The sequence below is a fragment of the Acartia tonsa genome, chromosome 15 (genome assembly GCF_053477335.1).
Source record: "Acartia tonsa isolate MP-2025a chromosome 15, ASM5347733v1, whole genome shotgun sequence".
Classification (NCBI taxonomy): Eukaryota; Metazoa; Arthropoda; class Copepoda; order Calanoida; family Acartiidae; genus Acartia; species Acartia tonsa.
This window is the reverse complement of record NC_137274.1, coordinates 9,015,156-9,037,989: the sequence shown is the minus strand read 5'-3', so window position 1 is coordinate 9,037,989 and position 22,834 is coordinate 9,015,156. Positions and strand designations below refer to the sequence as shown.

The window sequence follows — 22,834 nt, the reverse complement described above, 5'->3', positions numbered from 1 at the left end:
TTTTAAAATTATATTAACAAGGATGACAACATCCATAAAAGCGAAGCTCTGAAACGGTAGGACAGAAGGGTATTAACACTTGTAGAATGTCAGAACTAAATTATCAGATTACAATTAGATGTTGAAACGTTTGAACACTCAACTATATGAAACAAAATTTTATAGAAGAAAATCAATCTACCAATACAATATTAAAGCCCAGCGAACTAAAGGGATAAGACAATGGCCGATAAATTTGATGTACATCCCCAATGATGGTACACAAAATTACCGATTATGTAGATTACAATTAGTTGTTGAAACGTTTGAACACTCAATGAATCAAGGTTGTTAGACAAACAAATAAAAAAAACTGTATTATAAGACTTTGGGGACTAGTGTTATAAACAGCCCAATTTCCCCTCTCACCCTGGGACATATGGAAGATCTTTTGAACCGCTGAACCGATTTGGTTTCCTTTATAAGGAAGCTTATATTTAAAATAATGTCTTTTTATTAATAGCGAAGCTTTTCTATAATTAGGGTCTGTATGTCCGTGCATGCGTACGTCTTTACGTCCATACGTAACGGTTAGCTCTTTTTGTTAAGTTAGGCATGTTAAAAGTGCTCTATCGATTTCAAACTTTGGATGAATTTAAAACATGCTGAAAACATCTTTTATTCGTCTTATTTTTTGTGCATACATTGATTCCCATGACTACAAGGTACAATATTTCAACCAAAGCATCTCTTAAATCAAGTCCTAAAAATGTAAGTGTGTCCTTAAACAGAATTCTTTATTTACGCAATTTTACAGTATCTTAATATTCTGTTTTGACACTCTATAAGTGTTCATGTTCGTTTGTTTTACAGTTTGATTTCAGAGCCTCACTTTTATGGATGTTGTCATCCTTGTTTTTTGTATAATTATCTTTAATCCGTCCGTCCGAGATAGATAGCTTTAATTCGTTAATTTAGGCATGTTTGAATTGTCCTATCGATTTCAAACTTTGCATGATGATTCCTGTAGTAGTTGGGTACGATTTAGAAAGCGTAGCAACTCTATAATCATTACCAGAATGTCCGTACGTCCATTTTAAACATGTTGATTTTTCTACTTTTTTAACAACAAATTTTCAAGTGTTTTAATTATCCGTTTGATCTGATTTTTCGTATATTGATTCCTGGGACAACAAAGAACAATATTATAAGCGAAGCAACTCTATAATCAAGTCCAAAAATGTAAGTATGTCCATAAACATTATCTTGTTTTTAAGCAGTTTTTCAACAAATTTACCTACAATTTTGATTCGACATTTATACATTTATGTTCCGATTTTTCAGTTCAGATACTATACAAGTGTTAATGTCCGTTTGTCCTACCGTTTCAGTGCTTCGCTTTTATGGATGTTGTCATCCTTGTTAACTATCTATCCATCTAACTATCTATCTATCTAACTTTATATCTACATATCTATCTATCTATCTATCTCGCTACCTATCTATCTATCTATCTTACTTTCTATCTTAATATTTATATCACTATCTATCTAAATCACTATCTGTCGATCACACTATCTTTCTCTCTCATTTTCTATCTATCTATCTATTTATCTATATTACTATCTATCCATCTCACTATCTATCAAAATCTCTATCCAACTATCTAACTTTCTATCTTTCCATTTCACTATCTATCCATCTTATTATCTATTTCATTATCTATCCAACTTACTAACTATATATCTTACTCCCTATATATCAATCTCATTTTCTATCTATCTCACTATCTTTCCATCTCATTATCTATCTATCTTTCCATTTCACTATCTATCTATTTCACTATCCATTCATCTAACTATCTATCTTTTCATTTAACTATCTTTCCATCTTACTATCTATCTCATTATCTATCCAACTAACTAAATGTCTATCTTACACTCTATCTCTCTATTTCACTGTCTGTTTGAATAACTTGTAAATTTAATAACTAAACATCGAATTTTTGGAATTAAAAAAATGTTTGTTTGACTTTGGAAAAAATCCAATTTTTCCCCCTTTACTTCACAATGAGTTCAAATTGGCTAAAATGTGAAAAATATTAAAAGCGATTGCAACTGATACCCCTTAATTTAGGCATGTTTGAATTGTCCTATCATTTTCAAACTTGGCATGGTGATTTCTATAATAGTTAGGTACAATTTAGAATACGTAGTAACTCTATATAAAAATGTCTATAATTTTAAACTTTTTTGTAAAATACTTATCCTATTCATCTGATTTTTTCGAACACTGATTCCTAGGACAACAAAATGCAATATTATAATCGAAGCAACCCTTTAATTAAGTCTTAAAAAGTAAGTATGTCCTGTATTTCAGCAATTTTTTTATTTTTTTTGTTAATTTAAAGGTAATTTATCCTATCGCAATTTTCGTAATTTCACCAAATTAAAGAATATTCAATTATATAAAGTTAATTTTAATAATAATGTTAAGTTTTAATTTCTTTTTTAAGATCTCACTAATCATTGAACCGATTGGGTTTTCCAATTAAGATAGCTTTGCATACATTTGAAATGGTTTTAGGCTATTTATAAAATACAAGGAGGGTGGGGACATTGGGCAGTTTATTACACTAGTCACAAAGTTTTATAATAAAGTTTTTTTATTCGTTGGCTCAACAACTTTGGTGACTTTTAATTGGTGAATTTTGATTAGCTGGTTCAATAAGTTGGGAGTTCAAACACTAATTGTAATCTACAGAAGGGGTAGTTTTGTGTATAATCATTAATGGAGATGTACATCAATTTATTTGCCACTGTCTTATCCCTTTAGATCCAAGGGCCCTATAGGCTAGAATATAAAGCTATTATGATAAAAGAAAGTTTTATGGTTTATATATAATTTTGATATTTATAACAGATTTTTGTCCCTTAATAGATTATAGTGCTTTCTTTTAGAAATAAATATCCCCCTCCCCCCCCCCCCTTTTAAATTTTTCCTTATTTATCACCCCTTACCCCCATTTATAATCCCCTCCCCTTTTTTATCGCCTTTCTCCGGCACTTTCCCATTTAAAACACCAATGCTCCCCCCCCTTCCCCTCAGGGATCTTAAGGGATAAGACAATGGATGATAAATTTATATAATCAAAATTATACTGATATGTAGATTAAACATATTGATAAAATAGTTTATACCAATCAATCAATATTCAATAGTACCCAACGAAAACCGGTATAATTTTTAGTCCAATGTTCCCTCCCTCCTAAAACAAAGGATGACAACATCCATAAAAGCGAAGCTCTGAAACAGTAGAGTGTCAGAAATAAATAATCTATAATACAAAGTAGAATGATGTCTGTCCGTCTGTCTGTCCGTCTGTCTCTCCGTCAGTCTGTCCGTCAGTCTGTCCGTCAGTCTGTCGGTCTGTCTGTCCGTCTGTCTGTCCGTATGTCTGTCTGTCTGTCTGTCTGTCTGTCCGTCTGTCTGTCCGTCTGTCTGTCCGTCTGTTTGTCCGTCAGTCTGTCCGTCTGTCCCTTAAGATCTCGGCAACCACTGAACCGATCGAATTCTACTCTTCAGGGAAAATAACTACTGGTCCTGTTGTGGTTTTAGGCTATTTTTTGGTGGGACACCTCAACCCCCTAAAAAACTAAAAACTCCCCCACCATTTTTTTTTTTAATTTTTGAAAATAGTGGTGGAGTGGGAGCTCGCCAGGTAATAAAAGATGTAATTATACCCCTTGGGGCAAAGCCCCTAGAGGCTAGGGTCGAAGCCGCTAGTCAGAATATAAATGTATAAAAGACGATACAAAAGTTAAAAAAAGCAAAATGTTTAAAATGGACGTACGGACATTCTGGTAACGATTATGGAGTAGTTACGCTTTCTAAATGGTACCAAACTACTCCAGCAATCACCATGCAAAGTTTGAAATGGATAGAACAATTCACGAAAAAAGCTATCCGTTCCTGACGGATGGACGGACCGACCCTAATTATAGAAAAGCTTCGCTTTTAAAAAGGATGACAACATCTATGAACGTAGCGAAAAACAGAATATTTAAAATATCAATAAATTAACATAAAAGTTCTTATTAATGAAAGGAATCGTCTTAAATTATTAAAACCTGCCACTGTATCTATAAATATGTAAAACTCTTTATCGCATCGTATTAAAGACAGCTTTTCGCGGATAGTAAATTAAATTTATGGCTTGAAAACCAACTAATATTACAAACGGATTACAAACGGTTCTGAGCCATACTGAAAAATTATCTATCGTATTATAGAAAGTTTTCCACGAATAACAAAATGAAAATCATCAATACAATACAAGATTTGTTGTTCCGAGCCTACAGCCCCGTGGGGCCAGCAAAACTGTAAATGTAAAATAGTTAATTTCAGTTTCAAAACTATTTTTTTGGGGGGGGGGCCGGGGGGTAGGGAGATGGATTCCATAGGCGATTTCAATTTAACATCCCTCGCAAAAAAAACAATTTCTTGACCTATCAGAAATACATCTCTCTTGATGATAACCAACATTACCCCTTTTGTCAACTGAAGTCATTGGTTGAAATATTTGTAGCTAGCCAATCTAATTTCAATAAAAGTACTCAAAGTTTTGAGATAAGGATAACAGTATAAATTGCAGTCGAATGTCCCTCCCTCCCCAAATATACACACTTTATGTTCTCTTATATATAATTAAAAGGATCTCTGTGCTGAACCTATATGGTTTTCCTTTACGGTGAAGCTTCTCATAGGTCCTAGAAAGGTTTATAGGGGAAAGGTGAAGGGTGGTTTGAACACTAAACTTCATGAATAAAGTCCCAAAAGTTGTTAAGCCAATGAATAAGAAAATGTTAATATAAGGCTTTGGGGACTAGTGTAATAAACAGCACATTGTCCCCTCTCTCTCTCTGCCTAATAGCAGCTCTAAAATTAAAAGTTATTTTATCCGTTGATGAGATCTTAAGCGTCCTACAGACAGAGTAAAAGACAGATAGATAGGCATCCTACTTTCTATTTTTCACTATATAAAGAAAACATACGACTGCCTCAGGGAGAGAGGGGACATTGGACTGTTTATTACACTAGTCCCCAAAGTTTTATAATTACGTTTTCTTATTCGTCGCCTGAACAACCTTGGACACTTTTATTTAATTTAGATTGGTTGGTTCATACGTTTCCAAACGTTTCTACAAAGAATTGTGATCTTGAAAAGGAATAATTTTGTTTATCATCATTGGAAATGTGCTTCAATTTATCGGTCATTGTCTTATCCCTTTAGATCCCTGCCTTAAAATTTTGTCTATACGTTTCCACCAATGATTTTTACACACATAAGGGTTACTTTTGTTTAACCTAATTGTTTAATATATCCTTCAATGTCTTATCCCCTAAGATCCCTGAGCGCAAGACTGCTTTATCAGAATGAAATTAATTAGGTAAAAATATTTCAGTTTGGCTTGTGAGACTTATTTTGTATCTGTATATGTATATAAAGGGATCTAAAGGGATAAGACAATGGCCGATAAATTGATTTACATCCCCAATGATTATACACAAAATTATCCCTCTTGTAGATTTAAATTAGTGATTGAAATGCTTTACTAACTGCATGAATCAACCGATCAAAATTCACTAAAGTCCTCAAAGAAAATGGTATTATAAAACTTTGGGGACTAGTGTAATAGACAGTCAATTGTCCCCTCTCTCTCAGATATATAAATATATATGTTATTTATTGGTCAGTTTGTTCATCAAGTAGCAGGAACTATGGTAAAGGTGATGGAGAGTATCATTATTATAGCCAGCTGCGAGTATTACAATGCCCAAATAAATTATGTATAACAACTAGAGTCTGAGCTTCTAGCATCTATGAGCTATGTATTTTAATGAGTAAGGAAGGTAGGAAAATAGCCTAAAACTAAACATGAAAATAAGAATTAAATAGCCTAAAACCATCCAGGGACCAATAACAAGCTTCCATTGTATTATAAACAGCCTTCCGCAAAAAAATGTAAGATAAAACCAGTTTTTTTGGCCCCAAGATGCCAAAGGCACAGGCTATAGACATATATTAATCTTATGATTGTACATTTTTTTATTCGTAGAAAACTGGATTTAATACGATGCTAGACATAACTTTTCAGTATGGCTGAGAACAAGTTCTAATCCAACAGATATTAATCGGTTTGAAGAGATACAGGAATAGTTATTTCTCGCATCGTATTATAAACAGCTTTCCGCGGGGCTAAAAAACTGGTTTTACATTTTTATATTCGTAGAAAGATGGATATTATACCATGCTAGACATAGTTTTTTCGTATGGATGAGAACCGGTTTCTATCCACCGGATTCGAATGAATACGAGAAAAGCTTTTCTAATATTTCGTATTTGGTCCCATAGTATAAATTTGAGGTTTATAAGCTAAACTGCTCTAGATCCAAATTTTGCGAAAATCATTGTTTTTATTTGAAGTAACGCGATGATGCTATAAATTATTTGTCTGTCTGTCTGTTATACTGTAAGTATTGTTCATCCATCTATCTATATATCTATCTTTCTATGTGACTATCTATCTATATATCCATCTATCTATCTTACTAACTATCTGAATATCTAAATATATATTAACCTAAATATATATGAATCTAAATATAAATCTATCTATCTATATATTTATCCATCTATATATCTAGATATAGATAGATAGATATTTATATACATGTATCCAAATATCTATCTATCTATCTAATCATCCATATATCTATCTATCTATCTATCTATCTATATATATATATTTATCAACCTATATATCTACCTCTCTATCTAAATAGCTATCTATCTATCTAAATATATATCTATCTATCTATCTAATTATCTACCTTTTTATCAAAATATCTATCTATCTATCTTTACAAATATCTATCTAAATATCTATCTTTCTCAAAAATTATTTCATTGTATCAGGATGTTGTATATGTGTCTGTTTGACTAATATGGTTCTCCTTTGCAGTGATTGCTATTAATTTCAAACTTTGTATGATTAATCCTGTGACAGAAAGGTATAATTTACAGATAGACCGTCAATTTTAAAAACTTGTTAAATATTTTATATCTATGAATATTGAACAATTAAGTTTATGTTAAGCAAATTTACAACAGATTTTCTTTAATTTTTTGTTCATATTTCAATTCAGAGGCGAGTAGGGGGTGTATTCATCCCCTAGCAAAATTTAAACAGACATAGGGGGTGTTAAGCTAATAAAGTCACACCGAAAATTTTCATTTTACTATAGTTACAGGACGATTTTTAATTTTAATTATGTGGGTTATGATTTCGGGGGTTGGGGGTGTTAACATCTAGGGGGGTGTATCTACCCCCCTGACAAGTAAATAACACCCCCCGTGTTAATTATTAAAAGAGATGCCCAGGAATCTAAAGGGATAAGACAATGGCTGATAAATTAATAAATATCCCCAATGATGATACACAAAATTATCCCTTTTGTAGATTATAATTAGTGGTTGAAACGTTTAGACACTCAATTAAATAAACCAACCAATTAAAATTTAATAAAAGTCCCCATGGTTGTTAGGACAACGAATAAGACAAAGTTATTTTGAGACGGTGGGGACTAGTGTAATAAACAACAGCCCAATGTCCCCTCCCTTCCTGGGTATGTCACTCTATAATTGATAATGTCCGTTTGTCCAACTGATAGCTTTGCTTTATTGGGCCTTTTGGGGGAGGGATGCCGACCTTCTACTAGAAAAGCTAAAAAGATAGTTATAAACCTGCCCTGGACCTATAAGCAGATTCATTGTAAAGGAGAACCATATCGGTTCGGCGGTTGAGGTGATCGTTCGCTAAGGACAGAGAGACACACTCACATACAGACAGACAGACATACAAACAGACAGACAGACAGACAGACAGACAGACAGACAAACAGACAGACAGACAGACACACATACAGACAAACATATAAAGGGTGGGGACATTGGTCTGTAAACTATACTTGTTCCCAAAGTTTTTCACTCGATGACTTTGGGAACGTTTATCAATTCAATTTATCTCCCATTGTCTTAACCCTTAAGAACCCTGGCAGAATATAAATATAAAATCACTGTATTTACGCAAAAAGAGAGGGGTAGGTTTCTGGTAGAATCCGTAAAGGTTATGTGTTATAAGTTAAAAACAGTAGTAAATCAATAAAAGTTAACTATAAAAAAAATTTTGTCTATAGTTCTTTTCAATAAGAAATACACATATTTAGTGAATATTATCGTTCTACTACTATTTTTAAGCCTTAAAACACACACCTTTACGGATTCTACCAGAAACCTACCCCTCTATTATAAGAATAAACTCTAAACCGTTTTTATTTCAATCGAAACATTCTAGTCATTTCCAGTGATTAACTGACACTTTCTGGCAAAAATAAAATGTTGCCTCATTTGCTTTTAGCTTTACCTTTTAAAATCGACCTATTTTAACTAATTTTTACCCTTTAAAAATTTGTATTCTACAAAACTGTTCTTTTTAACATAAAATATTTTATAATGTTATTACTGTGCTTTTTTTGATTACAAAACTGCCCTAAAATTTTCACAATATCTAAATAATTATCACTGAAAAGAAAATTAATAAATTTTCTAGATTTAACTTTAATTTAGACTAAAACTGCACAAGAAGGGAGGTTTTCCACTCCCATAAGAACCCCCCCCCCTTTACAATCTCCCTCCTCACCCCCAATTATCGCCTTCCACAAGAACCCCCCCCTCTCCCTCCCCCCTCATCCTTTCTCAAATCACACTGCGTTCAAAACTAAATAAGTTCAGGGTTAACAGAAAAGAACAGCGGTCTGTTTATTACACTAGTCCACAATGTTTTTAATGACATTTTCTTATTTGTTGGCTTACAACTAATGAATTTTGATTGGTTGACTCATTAAGTTAAGTGTCCAAACGTTTCAACTGATAATTGTAAGAAAGAGGAAATTTTGTGTATCATAATTGGTGTTGTACATCCAGCCATTGTCTTATCACTTTAGATCCTTGAGATAAAGGATAATAGTTATTTATCGCATCGTATTATAAACAGCTTTACGCGGATATAAAAATGTACAATTATAAGATTAAAATCATTTTTAAGTATAGCTGAGAACTTTCGACATTTCGGGGCTAAAAAAACTGGTTTTAATCTTATGATTGTACATTTTTAAATTAGCGGAAAGCTGTTTATAATACAATGCAGGAAATAACTATTTTTAACTTTTAAGCAATTCCTTTCGACCTAAGGAACAATCTTAATTGTATTAAAAGCCATTTCTATGAAAACTACACTAAAAAATGCATGTTATATACAGAAGTTTATTTTTTTATCATTTTATATATGGAATAAATTTTTTACTAAGTTAAATAGATCATCAGTTCAAATTAAGATACATAAAATAAGACAGAATAGTTATTTCTCGTATCGTATTATAAACAGCTTTCCGCGGATATAAAATTGTACAATTATAAGACTAAAACCAGTTTTTAAGACCTTGCCTTCGGCACCTCGGGGTTTTAATCTTATGATTGTACATTTTTATATTCGTAGAAAACTGGATATAATACGATGCTAGACATAGTTTTTTCGTATTGATGAGAACCGGTTCTAATCCACCGGATTCGAATGAATACGAGAAAAAAAAATACTTTCAATATATTTTGCTTTCTAGCACAGCGTGAAAATTCCCGTTTTGTCCTCCCCCTAATTTACCCTATTTTACCTCCCCCTCCCCCCTTCCCTATTTCCACAAACAGCCAAAGAGGTTATTTCGCCCCTCCCCCCCCCCCCCACCCCTCCCTCGCAGCTGTCTGGGGGTAATTTAGAGGCTTTCTTTTATCCTACTTTCCTTCGGTGTGTGTGTGTGTGTGTCTGTGTGTGTGTGTGTGGTTGTGTGTGTGTGTGTGATGGCTGGGCCTGAAGTTATAGTGTGTGTGTATGTGTGTGTGTGTCTGTGTATGTGTGTCTGTGTGTGTGTGTGTGTGTTTAGAGGCCGCAAAATCTCTAAGTTACCAAATCCAAAGAACATTCATTACCAAACTTTTAGAATATGGTATAATACAGGGATCTTAAGGGATAAGACAATGGCCGATACATTGCTGTACATATATCCCCAATGATGATTCGCAAAATTACCCCTTCTGTAGATTAAAATTAACAATTAACCAATCAAAATTTACTTACGTCCCCAAAGATGTTAAGTTAACGAATAAGACAACGTTATTACATTGGGGACTAGTGTAATAAACAGCCCATTGTCCTCTCTCTCTCTTTCTGGAAGGAGGGAGGGCACATTGCATTATAAATTTCACTGGTTCCCAAAGTATCATAACCACTTATGTAAATCATTTTATTTCTTAGCTGAAACCTTGGGTATTTTTATTGAACTTTCAAACTTTTAAACAAAATATTTTAATTATTTGGGGGTATTTTTTCTTCTTCTTTGGCTTAAAAACTTTGGGGACTTATATTTGAGTCTTTATTATTTGGTTAAACACGACACGACTCCTCCTTGACACGTTTCCAATTACCAGAGAGAGAAAGGGTTGGTTTATTACACTGGTCCCCAAAGTTTTACAATAACCTTTTCTTATTCGTTGGCTCAACAACTTTGAGGACTTTTACTGAATTTTGATTAGTTGTTTTTTTCAAGTTGAGTGTTCAAACGTTTCAACCACTAATTTTGATGTACCAAAGGGCTAATTTTATGTGACATCAATAAGAATGTACATTAATTTATCGGCTATTGTCTAATCCCCTAATCCCTGACCAATGCCGCGACGTACGGACCGACCCTAATTATAGAAAAGCTTCGCTTTTAATTATTTTGTGTCCGCTAGTTGTAATGGGTTTCAATCCATGGATCTGAAGGGATAAGACAATGGCTGTTAAATTAATATACATCCCAAAAACTAACCCCCATCTGTTGATCCCAAATAGTGGTTGAAATGTTTGGACACCCAACTGAAAGAACCAACCAATAAAAATTAGATTAAAGTCCTAAAAGTTGTTAATAAGACAACGAAAAAAAAACTTTGGGGTAAGTTTAATAAACAGCTCAATGTTGTACAATCAAAAGGTTGGTAGTCTGTTGGATATTTCTTAATATCCTTGGGTGTTAGAGTATCGCATCCCATTACAAGCGGATGGTGCTCTGGATTCTCTAAATGATCACTTTAAAATTAAAGAAGAATCCCGCCCTTACTGGGTAAGTTATCGTCGTCGGGAAGGTGATAGGTTCGAATCTCGGTCCGACACCGCGTCATAACTAAAGACGTTAAAAATTGTTCCCACTGCTACTATGTCAGATGCGCGACGTAAATAGTTAGAGTGGGGGGAATGCCTTGGCCCAAAACAGGCGCAACTCGCTACCGTGCACAGTTGGGACTTCTCAGACAAAGGTCGTGCATCTCAGAGAGTTGGTTGTCTGATGGGTGAATGGACGCTTTACACCGCAATCATTGCAATTGCAAGTATGTTCCAAGGTGCGTGGAGATATAGGTCTAGTACCCGAAGCGACACCTAGCCCCCTAGAGTCTTAACTCTTATCTATGGGAAAGTAGAGGAAATTCCTTGGCCTTTAAACAGGCGCAACTAAATAAAATACACAGTTAGGACTTCTTTACAAAGGTCGTACAATCAAAGGCTTGATGTTTCTTAACTTAAAATCCAATAAAATAGACGGATGTGCGAGTTGTAGGAATCATCCTATGCATTTCAAACTTTGCATGGGGACTCCTCATATGATTTTGTACAATACATGGAAAGCGTAGCAATTCTATATGAATCTTTCTATCATTATAATACTAAAATTAAAAGAACATTGAATAGCAGATCTATAGTATAGATGTATGTACATATAACTACCTCCCTTCATTTTTCAATGACCGTATTCGTCTGCTACCAAATCATTTCCTGCTACTTGGCTGTGTTAATACACACTAAATCATTGGTTGATTGGTTGATGACCCAATTGAGAGTCGGCACAAGGACAGTGCGATGGGGAGATAAAGTTATTTAACCCTTTCCCTCTCTAGTGTTTTACTCTAATATTAAATATCATGAAAAGGCATCAAAATGGAAAGGAAGAGTTTTGAAAAATAGCATTAAACCATTACATCCTAGATATAATATAGAGAAACCCTTTAAAAGTACTATCTATAATACAAAGTAGTACGATCTGTCTGTTTGTCTTTCTGTCTGTCCGTCTGTCTGTCTGTCTGTCTGAAGCTTAAGATCTTAGTAACCACTGAACCGATTGGGCTCTACTCTTCAGGGAATATACCTACTGGTCCTGTGATGGTTTTAAGCTATTTTCTTGGGGGGGGGGGGGGGGGGGTAACACACACCCCCCCCAAAAAAATGAAAAATACCCCCACCCTTTAAAATTTTTTTTTTGTTTTTAAAAATCAAAATTCAAATAAATCCCCCCCACCACAATTTTCTTTTCTTTTTAAATTTAAAATAGGTTGATTAAACCTCTTGAGACACAGCCCCTAGAGGCCAGGGGCGAAGCCGCTAGTTTTATTTAATAGAATAAGCATCTATAATAGATCTTTTCATGAAAATACACTTTTTCGAATTTTAGTCTTCTGCTAACCTAAAAAGTTACTTTAGGAGCCTATAAATACATGTACAAAATTTCAGCTCTCTATCTCTACTGGCGACCTAGCGCCAGGCATGTAAAAAATCAACAGATAACGGTAGCACGGCGGTTTTAACAATATCTCAGCAATGTGCAGGTTTTAAGCTCTTCTGCATATTTCAATTTAAACCCATAAGAACAAAGTTATATTATCCCAAAAATCTTTTGTCAAAGTCTACTCTACACCTAGCGCCAGTCAGTTTTCTAAAATCATGCATTTTATACCTGTGAAAAATAGAAATCGCCAGCGCTAGGTATAGAGTAGACTTTGACAAAAGATTTTTTGGATATTATATCTTTGGCCTTATGTGTTTAAATTGAAATATGCAGAACACCTAAATTCATCTTCCAAGCCATTCTCTAACATTTTATTTTTTTTTATGAAATAACGGGATTTCAAAACTGCCCTTTGAAAAGGCCTAAAAATATCTTTTTTTGTCACTTTTTTCACTGCTTATAGTTACAACTTATTAAGATATTATGCTCAATTTAAAAAAATCAGCGCCTCCAGCACCAAAACCGGAAAAAACTGGCAGTTAAACTTCTGTGCCCCTACTTGCCCCCCTCTTCGGCCAACAGTAGTTATCTCAAGAAGTAAAAGAGATATCACACAGAAAGAAAACTTTTTAAATAAAACTGAACTAAGTAACCATAACAGATTTCATTTTGGGACTTTCCTTTTAGGGGCCTGTGGAGCAAAAAGACCCCCCATAACACTAAAAATATGAGTTCTGAGCTTATTTTTAAAGATATCAACCAGATTTTTTTTGAAAACTTTGTTAACATAATGGAACTCAGTAACAAGTACAGATTTCATTTTGGGACTTTCCTTCTAGCGGCTTGTTTGGCAAAAGACCCCCAAAAACTAAAAAATATGAGTTCTGGACTTATTTTTAAAGATATCAACCTAACTTTTTTTGAGAAAACTTTTTTTTACATAACCAAACTCAGCAACCTATACAGATTTCAGTTTTGGGGCTTTCCTTCCAGGTGCTAGTGGAACAAAAGACCCCCCAAAACACAATAAAATATGAGTTCTAAGCTTATCTTTAAAGATATCAACCTGATTTTTTTAAAGAAAACTTTTTAAATAAAACTGAACTCAATAATGTTTACACATTTCATTTTGGGACTTGCTTTGAGGGGCTTGTGAAGCAAAAGACCCCCAAAAACACAAAAAAATATGAGTTCTGAGCTGATATTTAAAGATATCAACCTTATTTTTTTAAAGAAAACTTTTTTAACATAACCATTTCATTTTGGGGCTTTCCTTCCAGGTGCTAGTGGAGCAAAAGATCCCCCAAAACACAAAAAAAAATGAGTTCTGAGCTTATCTTTAAAGATATCAACCTGATTTTTTTAAAGAAAACTTTTAAAATATAACTGAACTCAGTAATGTTTAAACATTTCATTTTGGGACTTTGCTTTTAGGGGCTTGTGGAGCAAAAGACCCCCAAAAACACAAAAAAATATGAGTTCTGAGATGATATTTAAAGAAATCAACCTGATTTTTTTAAAAGAAACCTTTTTAAATAAAACTGAACTCAGTAATGTTTACAGATTTCATTTTAGGACTTTCCTTCTAGGGACTAGTTGGGCAAAAGATCCCAAAAAAATAAAAAATATGAGTTCTAGAATTATCTTTAAAAATACCAACCTAATTTTTTTGTAGAAAATTTTTTTCACGTAACCGAACTCAGTAACCTTTACAGATTTCATTTTGGGACTTTCCTTCTAGGAGCTAGTAGAGCTAAAGACCCCCCAAAACATAAAAAATATGAGTTCGGAGCTTCCTGATTTATTTTAAGGAAACTTTTAAAATAAAACTAAATTAAGGAACCATTACACATTTCATTCTGGACTTTCCTTTGAGGGGCTTGTGGAGCAAAAGATATTATGCTCAGTTAAAAAAAATCGGCGCCTTCAGCACCAAAACTGGCAAAAACTGGCAGTTAAACTTCTGTACCCCTACTTGCCCCCCTCTTCGGCTAACAGTAGTTATCTCAAGAAGTAAAAGAGATATCAACACACAGAAAGAAAACTTTTTAAATAAAACTGAAATAAGTAACCATTACAGATTTAATTTTGGGACTTTCCTTCTAGGGGCTTGTGGAACAAAAGACTCCCCAAAACACTAAGAATATGAGTTCTGAGCTTATTTTTTAAGATATCAACCTAATTTTTTTTGGAGATAACTTTTTTCACATAACCAAACTCAGCAACCTATACAAATTTCATTTTGGGACATTCCTTCCAGGAGCTAGTGGAGCAAAAGACCCCCCAAAACACAAAAAATATGAGCTTAATTCTAAAGATATCAACCTAATTTTTTTGAGAAAAATTTTTTTTTTACATAACCAAACTCAGCAACCTATACAGATTTCATTTTGGGACTTTCCTTCTAGGGGCTAGTTGGGCAAAAGACCCCCAAAACTAAAAATATGAGTTCTGAGCTTATTTTTAAAGATTTCAACTTGATTTTTTTTGTTGAAAACTTTGTTAACATAACTCAAATTCAAATTCAAATATTTTTTGGGACAAAACTGAACTCAGTAACCATTACAGATTTAATTTTTAAACTTTCCTTCTAGGGGCTTGTGGAGCAAAACCCCACCCCAACACTTTTATTCCTGATTTATTTTAAAGAAACTTTTAAAATAAAACTAAACTAAGTAACCATTACACATTTCATTTTGGACTTTCCTTTGAGGGGCTTGTGGAGCAAAAGACCCCCAAGACACAAAAAATATGAGTTCTGAGCTTATATTTAAAAATATCAACCTGATTTTTTTAAAGAAAACTTTTATTCCTGATTTATTTTAAAGAAACTTTTAAAATAAAACTAAACTAAGTAACCATTACAAATTTCATTTTGGGACTTTCCTTCCAGGAGCTAGTGGAGCAAAAGACCCCCCAAAACACAAAAAATATGAGCTTAATTCTAAAGATATCAACCTAATTTTTTTGAGAAAATTTTTTTTTTACATAACCAAACTCAGCAACCTATGCAGATTTCATTTTGGGACTTTCCTTCTAGGGGCTAGTTGGGCAAAAGACCCCCAAAACTAAAAATATGAGTTCTGAGCTTATTTTTAAAGATTTCAACCTGATTTTTTTTGTTGAAAACTTTGTTAACATAACTCAAATTCAAATTCAAATATTTTTTGGGACAAAACTGAACTCAGTAACCATTACAGATTTAATTTTTAAACTTTCCTTCTAGGGGCTTGTGGAGCAAAACCCCACCCCAACACTTTTATTCCTGATTTATTTTAAAGAAACTTTTAAAATAAAACTAAACTAAGTAACCATTACACATTTCATTTTGGACTTTCCTTTGAGGGGCTTGTGGAGCAAAAGACCCCCAAGACACAAAAAATATGAGTTCTGAGCTTATATTTAAAAATATCAACCTGATTTTTTTTAAGAAAACTTTTTTAACATAACCGAACAGATTATTGTGGAGCAAAAAACAACACATATTTTAGTGTTTTGGAGGGTCTTTTGCTCTACAAGCCCCTAGAAGGAAAGTCCCAAAATAAAATATGTAATGGGTACTTAGTACAGTTATGTTCAAAAAGATTTCATAACAAAATCAGCTCAATATCTCTAAAAATAAGCTCAGAACTCATATTTTTATTATTTTGGTGGTCTTTTGTCCCACATGCCACCGTAAGGAATAAAAGTGTTGGGGGGGTCTTTTGCTCCACAAGCCCCTAGAAGGAAAGTCCCAAAATTAAATCTGTAAATGTTACTGAGGTAGGTTATGTTAACAAAGTTTTCAACAAAAAAATCAGGTTGATATCTTTAAAAATAAGCTCAGAACTCATTTTTTTAGTTTTGGGGGTATTTTGCCCAACTAGCCCCTAGAAGGAAAGTCCTAAAATGAAATCTGTAAACATTACTGAGTTTGGTTATGTTAAAAAAGTTTTCTTTAAAAAAGTCAGGTTGATATCTTTATATATCAGCTCAGAACTCATATTTTTGTGTTTTTGTGGGTCTTTTGCTCCACAAGCCAATCAAAGCAAAATCCCAAAATAAAATGTGTAAACATTAAGGAGTTCAGTTTTATTTAAAAAGTTTTCTTTTAAAAAATCAGGTTGATATCTTTAAAAATAAGCTCAGAACTCATATTTTTTGTGTTTTGGGGGGTCTTTTGCTCAAATAGCTCCTGGAAGGAACGTCCCAAAATGAAATCTGTATAGGTTGCTGAGTTTGGTTATGTGAAAAAAGTTTTCTCGAAAAAAATTAGTTTGATATCTTTAAAAATAGATCCAGAACTCATATTTTTAGTTTTTGGGGGTCTTTTGCCAAACAAGCCCCTAGAAGGAAAGTCCCAAAATGAAATCTGTAAATTATACTGAGTTCCATTATGTTAACAAAGTTTTCAAAAAAAAAATCAGGTTGATATCTTTAAAAATAAGCTCAGAACTCATAATCTTAGTGTTTTGGGAGGTCTTTTGCTCCACAAGCCCCTAGAAGGAAAGTCCCAAAATGAAATCTGTAATGGTTACTTAGTTCAGTTTTATTTAAAAAGTTTTCTTTCTGTTTGATATCTCTTTTACTTCTTGAGATAACTACTCTTTGCCGAAGAGGGGGGCAAGTAGGGGCACAGAAGTTTAACTGCCAGTTTTTTCCGGTTTTGGTGCTGGAGGCGCTGATTTTTTTTAACTGAGCATAATATCTTAATAAGTTGTAACTATAAGCAGTGAAAAAAGTGACAAAAAAAGATATTTTTTAGGCCTTTTCAAAGGGCAGTTTTGAAATCCCGTTATTTCATAAAAAAAATAAAATGCTTAGAGAATAGCTTGGAAGATGAATTTAGGTGTTCTGCATATTTCAATTTAAACACATAAGGCCAAAGATATAATATCCAAAAAATCTTTTGTCAAAGTCTACTCTACACCTAGCGCTGGCGATTTCTATTTTCACAGGTATAAAATGCATGATTTTAGAAAACTGACTGGCGCTAGGTGTAGAGTAGACTTTGACAAAAGATTTTTGGGATAATATACCTTTGTTCTTATGTGTTTAAATTGAAATATGCAGAAGAGCTTAAAACCTGCACATTGCTGAGATATTGTTAAAACCGCCGTGCTACCGTTATCTGTTGATTTTTTACATGCCTGGCGCTAGGTCGCCAGTAGAGATAGAGAGCTGAAATTTTGTACATGTATTTATAGGCTCCTAAAGTAACTTTTTAGGTTAGCAGAAGACTAAAATTCGAAAAAGTGTATTTTCATGAAAAGATCTAATCTATAATACAAAGTAGAACGATGTCTGTCTGTCCGTCTGAAGGCTTAAGATCTCGGTAACCGCTGAACCGAATAGGCTCTACTCTTCAGGGAATGTAGTTAGTGATCCTGTGGTGGTTTTAATCTATTTTCTTGGGGGGTGGGACACCCCTGACCACCCCCCTCCAAAAAAATTTATTAAAAGATTTAAAAGAAAGCTTTATGGATAACCCATAAAATTATGGTTTGCAGCACCAAAATATGTTTGTTTGTTTTTATTATGTTGCTTCTCCAATTCTTTTTGTTAATTACCTCTTGGGGCACAGCCCCAAGAGGCTTGGGGCGATGCCGCTAGTAAAGTCATAAAGGGATAAGACAAAGGACGACAAATTCATGTGCATCCCGAATGATGATGATCAAAACTTACCCTTGTATTAATATTGGTTGAAAATTTAGGACACTGCTAGTTTGTACAACCCAATCAGGTTTTTAAAAATCAATCATTAAATGATTCTAATCGCTCAAAATCTGCATTTACTATTCTGTGTATGTGTGTGTGTGTGTGTGTATTTATGTATTTTTGTGTGTGTGTATGTGTGTGTGTGTGTATATGCGTGTGTGTGTGTGTGTATTTATGTATTTTTGTGTGTCTGAGGCCGCTTAGGGCTGGGTCAGTATTAAAAATAATAATGTACAAAATTCTCCACCAATCAAAATTAAAAGAAATATTGCTCCTTATATTAATTACAATAACAGCATAAAAAACGAAAAACAAATTAAATTAGAGAGAGGGAGAGAGAGAGAAAAAAAGAAAGAGAGAGAGAGAGAGATTTAGCGAGAGATAGATAGAAAGAGAGAGAGAGAGATTATCAAAAAAATTAATGGAGTCATTTTTTCTTCTTTTCGGAGATGTAGCAAGCAACCCCCAAGAAAATAGCTTAAAACCACCACAGAATCAGTTACTACATTCCCTAAAGAGAGTAGAACCCAATCGGTTCAGCGGTTACTGATACCTTAAGCTTCAGACAGGCAGACAGTCATCGTTCTACTTTGTATTATGGATTACATATTAAGCTATAAAAATTGGAAAGAATTTTAATAAATATAATAGATTTGAAATCTGCATAAAATTTTAAGGATTTTTTATAAAATTCGTTTTTTATATAATTCATTATTTGAAAGCGCAAATCCAATTTAAGTTAATAAATTTTGACCAATAGAATAGGTGGATTGGAAACTACCTGCGCTCTAATTGGTTAAATGATGTACGTCACTTAAGCTTCTCCAATCAGGTCGCAGATAGTTTTCAATCCACCAATCACAGATGTCAAAATTATTTAACTTAATTTGTATTTGCACTTATAGATAAAGAATTATACAAAAAACGAATTTTATAAAAATTCCTTAAAATTTTATGCAGATTTCAAATCTATTATATTCATTAAAATTCTTTCCAATTTTTATAGCTTATTACATATACTTAAATGGTCAGAAAATTGTCAGACACGTAAAATTGTTTCTTTTCAATCTATGTTAAAATCAGCTGTTTACCATAAATATTCTTTTTAGCTTACTATAAATATATTTTTTTGGCGTTTTCACTTCGAAAGTTGGTGGTGACCTCCCCTAAAATAGCTATAAACCTTCCCAGGACCTATGAGAAGCTATACTGTAGGGGAGCACCACATCGGTTCAGCGGTTAGCGAGATTCTTCGGTACGGACAAACAGACAAACAAACCAACAAACATTCTTATAATTTATTATAAGAATTTATTATACTAGCGGCTTCGCCCCTAGCCTCTAGGGGCTTTGCCCCAAGAGGTTTGATCAACCTAATTTTTAGTATTTTAGATTGAAAAAGAAAAAGTAAAAATTTTTTTTTTTTTGGGGGGGGGGTTATTTTTCATTTTTTGGGGGGGTTGGGGGTGTCCCACCCCCCAAGAAAATAGCTTAAAACCATCACAGGACCAGTAGGTATATTCCCTGAAGAGTAGAGCCCAATCGGTTCAGTGGTTACTGAGATCTTAAGCTTCAGACGGACAGACAGACGGACAGACAGACAGACATCGTTCTACTTTGTATTATAGATTAAGACGATATTAAGTGTTATCTAATTCTACAATCTAATAATCCTTTTATAAAAGTAACAGGACCGATATGGTATCCTTTTACTTCGTCCCCAGCCTCTAGGGAATTCGCCCAAAGACGCGATGAGAAGTCGAACCCCTCTATTTTTGTTCTGTGTTATATTCTGCGTAGTATTTAATTAGTATTTATACATCTTTTACAACAACGAAACTGTCAATATTTACAAAAATGGACAAAAATAATTTTGGGGGGATTTTTTTTTTGAGGGGGGGTTGGGAGGTAGCATTTTTCTCATTTGGGCTAACAATCAAAACACTTCAAGGCTAACAACCCGTCACCATAAAATTAAACTACCCTAGATTTGGTTTTAGGGATTTTTCACCCCCCTAACCACGAATTTATACCCACCTGCCATAATGTTTCGAATACAACCCCCCCCCCCCCCACGATTTAGGTGTAATACTCAAGGCTATCGGACGTACGGACGTACGGACAAACTGACAATAATTATAGAAGCTATTTGCTATTAAAAACAAGGATGACAACATCCACAAAAGCGAAGCTCTGAAACGGTATGACAGACGACATTAACCCTTGTAGAGAGTCAGAACTGAATATACAAAATAAGAATATACGTAAGTATGTTGAAAAACTTCTTAAATACAGAATTCTGTTTAAGGACATACTGACATTTTTAGGACTTGATTATATAGATGCTTCGCTCATAATATTGTACCTTAATGTAATTGGAATCAGTAATCCAAAAATCAGATCAATCGGATGATGTTATCACATAAAAAATTGTTGTTAAAAAAAAGTAAAGAAACAAAATTAAAATCGATAGGACAATTCTAACATGCTTAAATTAACAAAAAAAGCTATCCGTTACGGACGGACTGACTGACCATAATAATAGAAAAGCATCGCTATTAAAAAAAAACAAGTATAAAAACTATTTTGTTATTTAAAATGATAACAATATATAATATATTTATTTGTAATATACAATTGTAAAATGTTGCCAAATAAGCATTGAACAATTAAAAAATGTTTTTATTAAATAAATTTTCTTCAAAAATTTGTTTTTCGCATCGCAATTTGTTTAAAAATAAACTGAAATAAAAATACCTAATGATTTTGAAAAATCATGAAATCTTATAAGTTTTGCGTCATTTTTTTCCATTTCTTATAGTATATTATACAATATTAGAAATGGAGGGCTGTACAATCCCCTTATACAATGCAATAATTTAAATTTTTCCCGTATCGCTTTGAACCGATTAACCCTTAACAGTCGGGCCCCTTGCCGCACCTTAATCGGTCGGGGGGGGGGGGGGATGGGAGTTGAACGCCCTCAACCCTATCATCTCAGTTCCTATTAGAGCTAGAGGGCTAAAAAATTTTGTGCAAGTCCCCTGTATGATAATGACTTTCCGACCTCAGGTAAGTCAAAGTCAATTTTCGCTTCCTTCACCCTTTTATTTAACAACCTTTGCTTATAGGTCCTTTCATATCAAAATATGAATTTCAGCGGCCGCAGCTGTACTTGGCAGCTGCCAGCCGCCTCACGCAGCGGTCGGCGGGAAAACGGCAGCGGATCTTTATGAAATTTTAATACGTTATGTAGATATGTAAGAAAAGCTTAAGTTTAAAATTTGAAGTCTCAAAGTCAAAAATTGCGGCAACAGTAGCCTTTTAAAGATTTCTGGAGACCTGGAGGATCAGGACCTGCAGGATCATACCTGGAACCTAAAATTGACTTGAACACCTGTATTTAATATGAGGATGCACTACTAGAGGATATTTTAGTATTTTGGTAAGATAAAATGCTTTGTTTAAGTCAAAAAAAATATTTTTGCTCTTTACCTGGATGAACCTGCCAGGTTTGCTGGCATCCTCTGTTCCCCAGGATGGAGATATTCAAAAAATTCCAACTCTCAGTCATGTGTAATACCCATACTTAAAAAGTCACGCAGTTTGGGCTCTTTAACTTCCACACACAGAAAATGAGATAGAAAAAACCGGAGTGGGGGCGTTGAACGCCCCTCATCCCCCCCCCCCCCGACCGTTAAGGGTTAATATCCGGTGAATTAGAATCGGTTCTCAGCCATACTGAAAAATAATTTCTATCCTCTTATTAAATCCAGTTTTCTACGAATATAAAAATGTACATTTTATATCCGCGGAAAGCTGTTTATAATAACTATTATTTTTCATTTTAAATTTTTACTCAAAAAAATGAAAATCACATCAAATTCATAAATAAAAGGGAGGGAGGTGCCATTGGACAATAAATTTTTAAGTTTAAACACTTTTGGACATGTGTTGGCTTACAAACAGTTTTTTTAACCAGCTTATAATGCCAATAAAATATCTTCATACTATACAAATGACCAATGATAGGCCCATATGCATTTTACTAATGGTCAATTAAATTGTATACTGGCCTATCATTGGTCATTTGCATTGTCATTCTTTTAATAGACACATTAAGCTGGAAAAATTAAAATTACAAGTCGTTTTCTCGATCGAAAAGGCATAAAATATATTGAGAATAAAAAGTTATTTCAAAATTATGAATTGATTAATCATTAGGGTGTTCCAATTTAAGAAATTCTTGAATTGATTAGGGTGTTCCAATTTAAGAAATTCTTGAAGATTTGAATGCTCTTCCCAAACATGTGAGGGTGTCCAAAAATGCGGGTCGGAACTCCTAAAAATAGATACATTTATTCAAGAATGTCTGTCTGTCTGTATGTCTGTCTATTTGTCTGTCTGTTTGTCTGTCTGTTTGTCTGTCTGTTTGTCTGTCTGTTTGTCT

The 22,834-nt window shown here is 33.7% G+C and overlaps 1 protein-coding gene across 1 annotated transcript in view; it reads right to left on the bottom strand.

Moving 5' to 3' along the window:
- Window positions 1–22,544: 22,544 nt before the first annotated feature.
- Window positions 22,545–22,834, bottom strand: part of LOC145307081 (octopamine receptor beta-2R-like) — a 40,884-nt gene continuing 40,594 nt past the window's right edge. Inside the window, exon 17 of the mRNA XM_080149418.1 lies at window positions 22,545–22,726. Within this exon, the coding sequence (XP_080005544.1) occupies window positions 22,655–22,726 (72 nt within the window). The 3' untranslated portion in view covers window positions 22,545–22,654. The remainder of the gene's footprint in view (window positions 22,727–22,834) is intronic.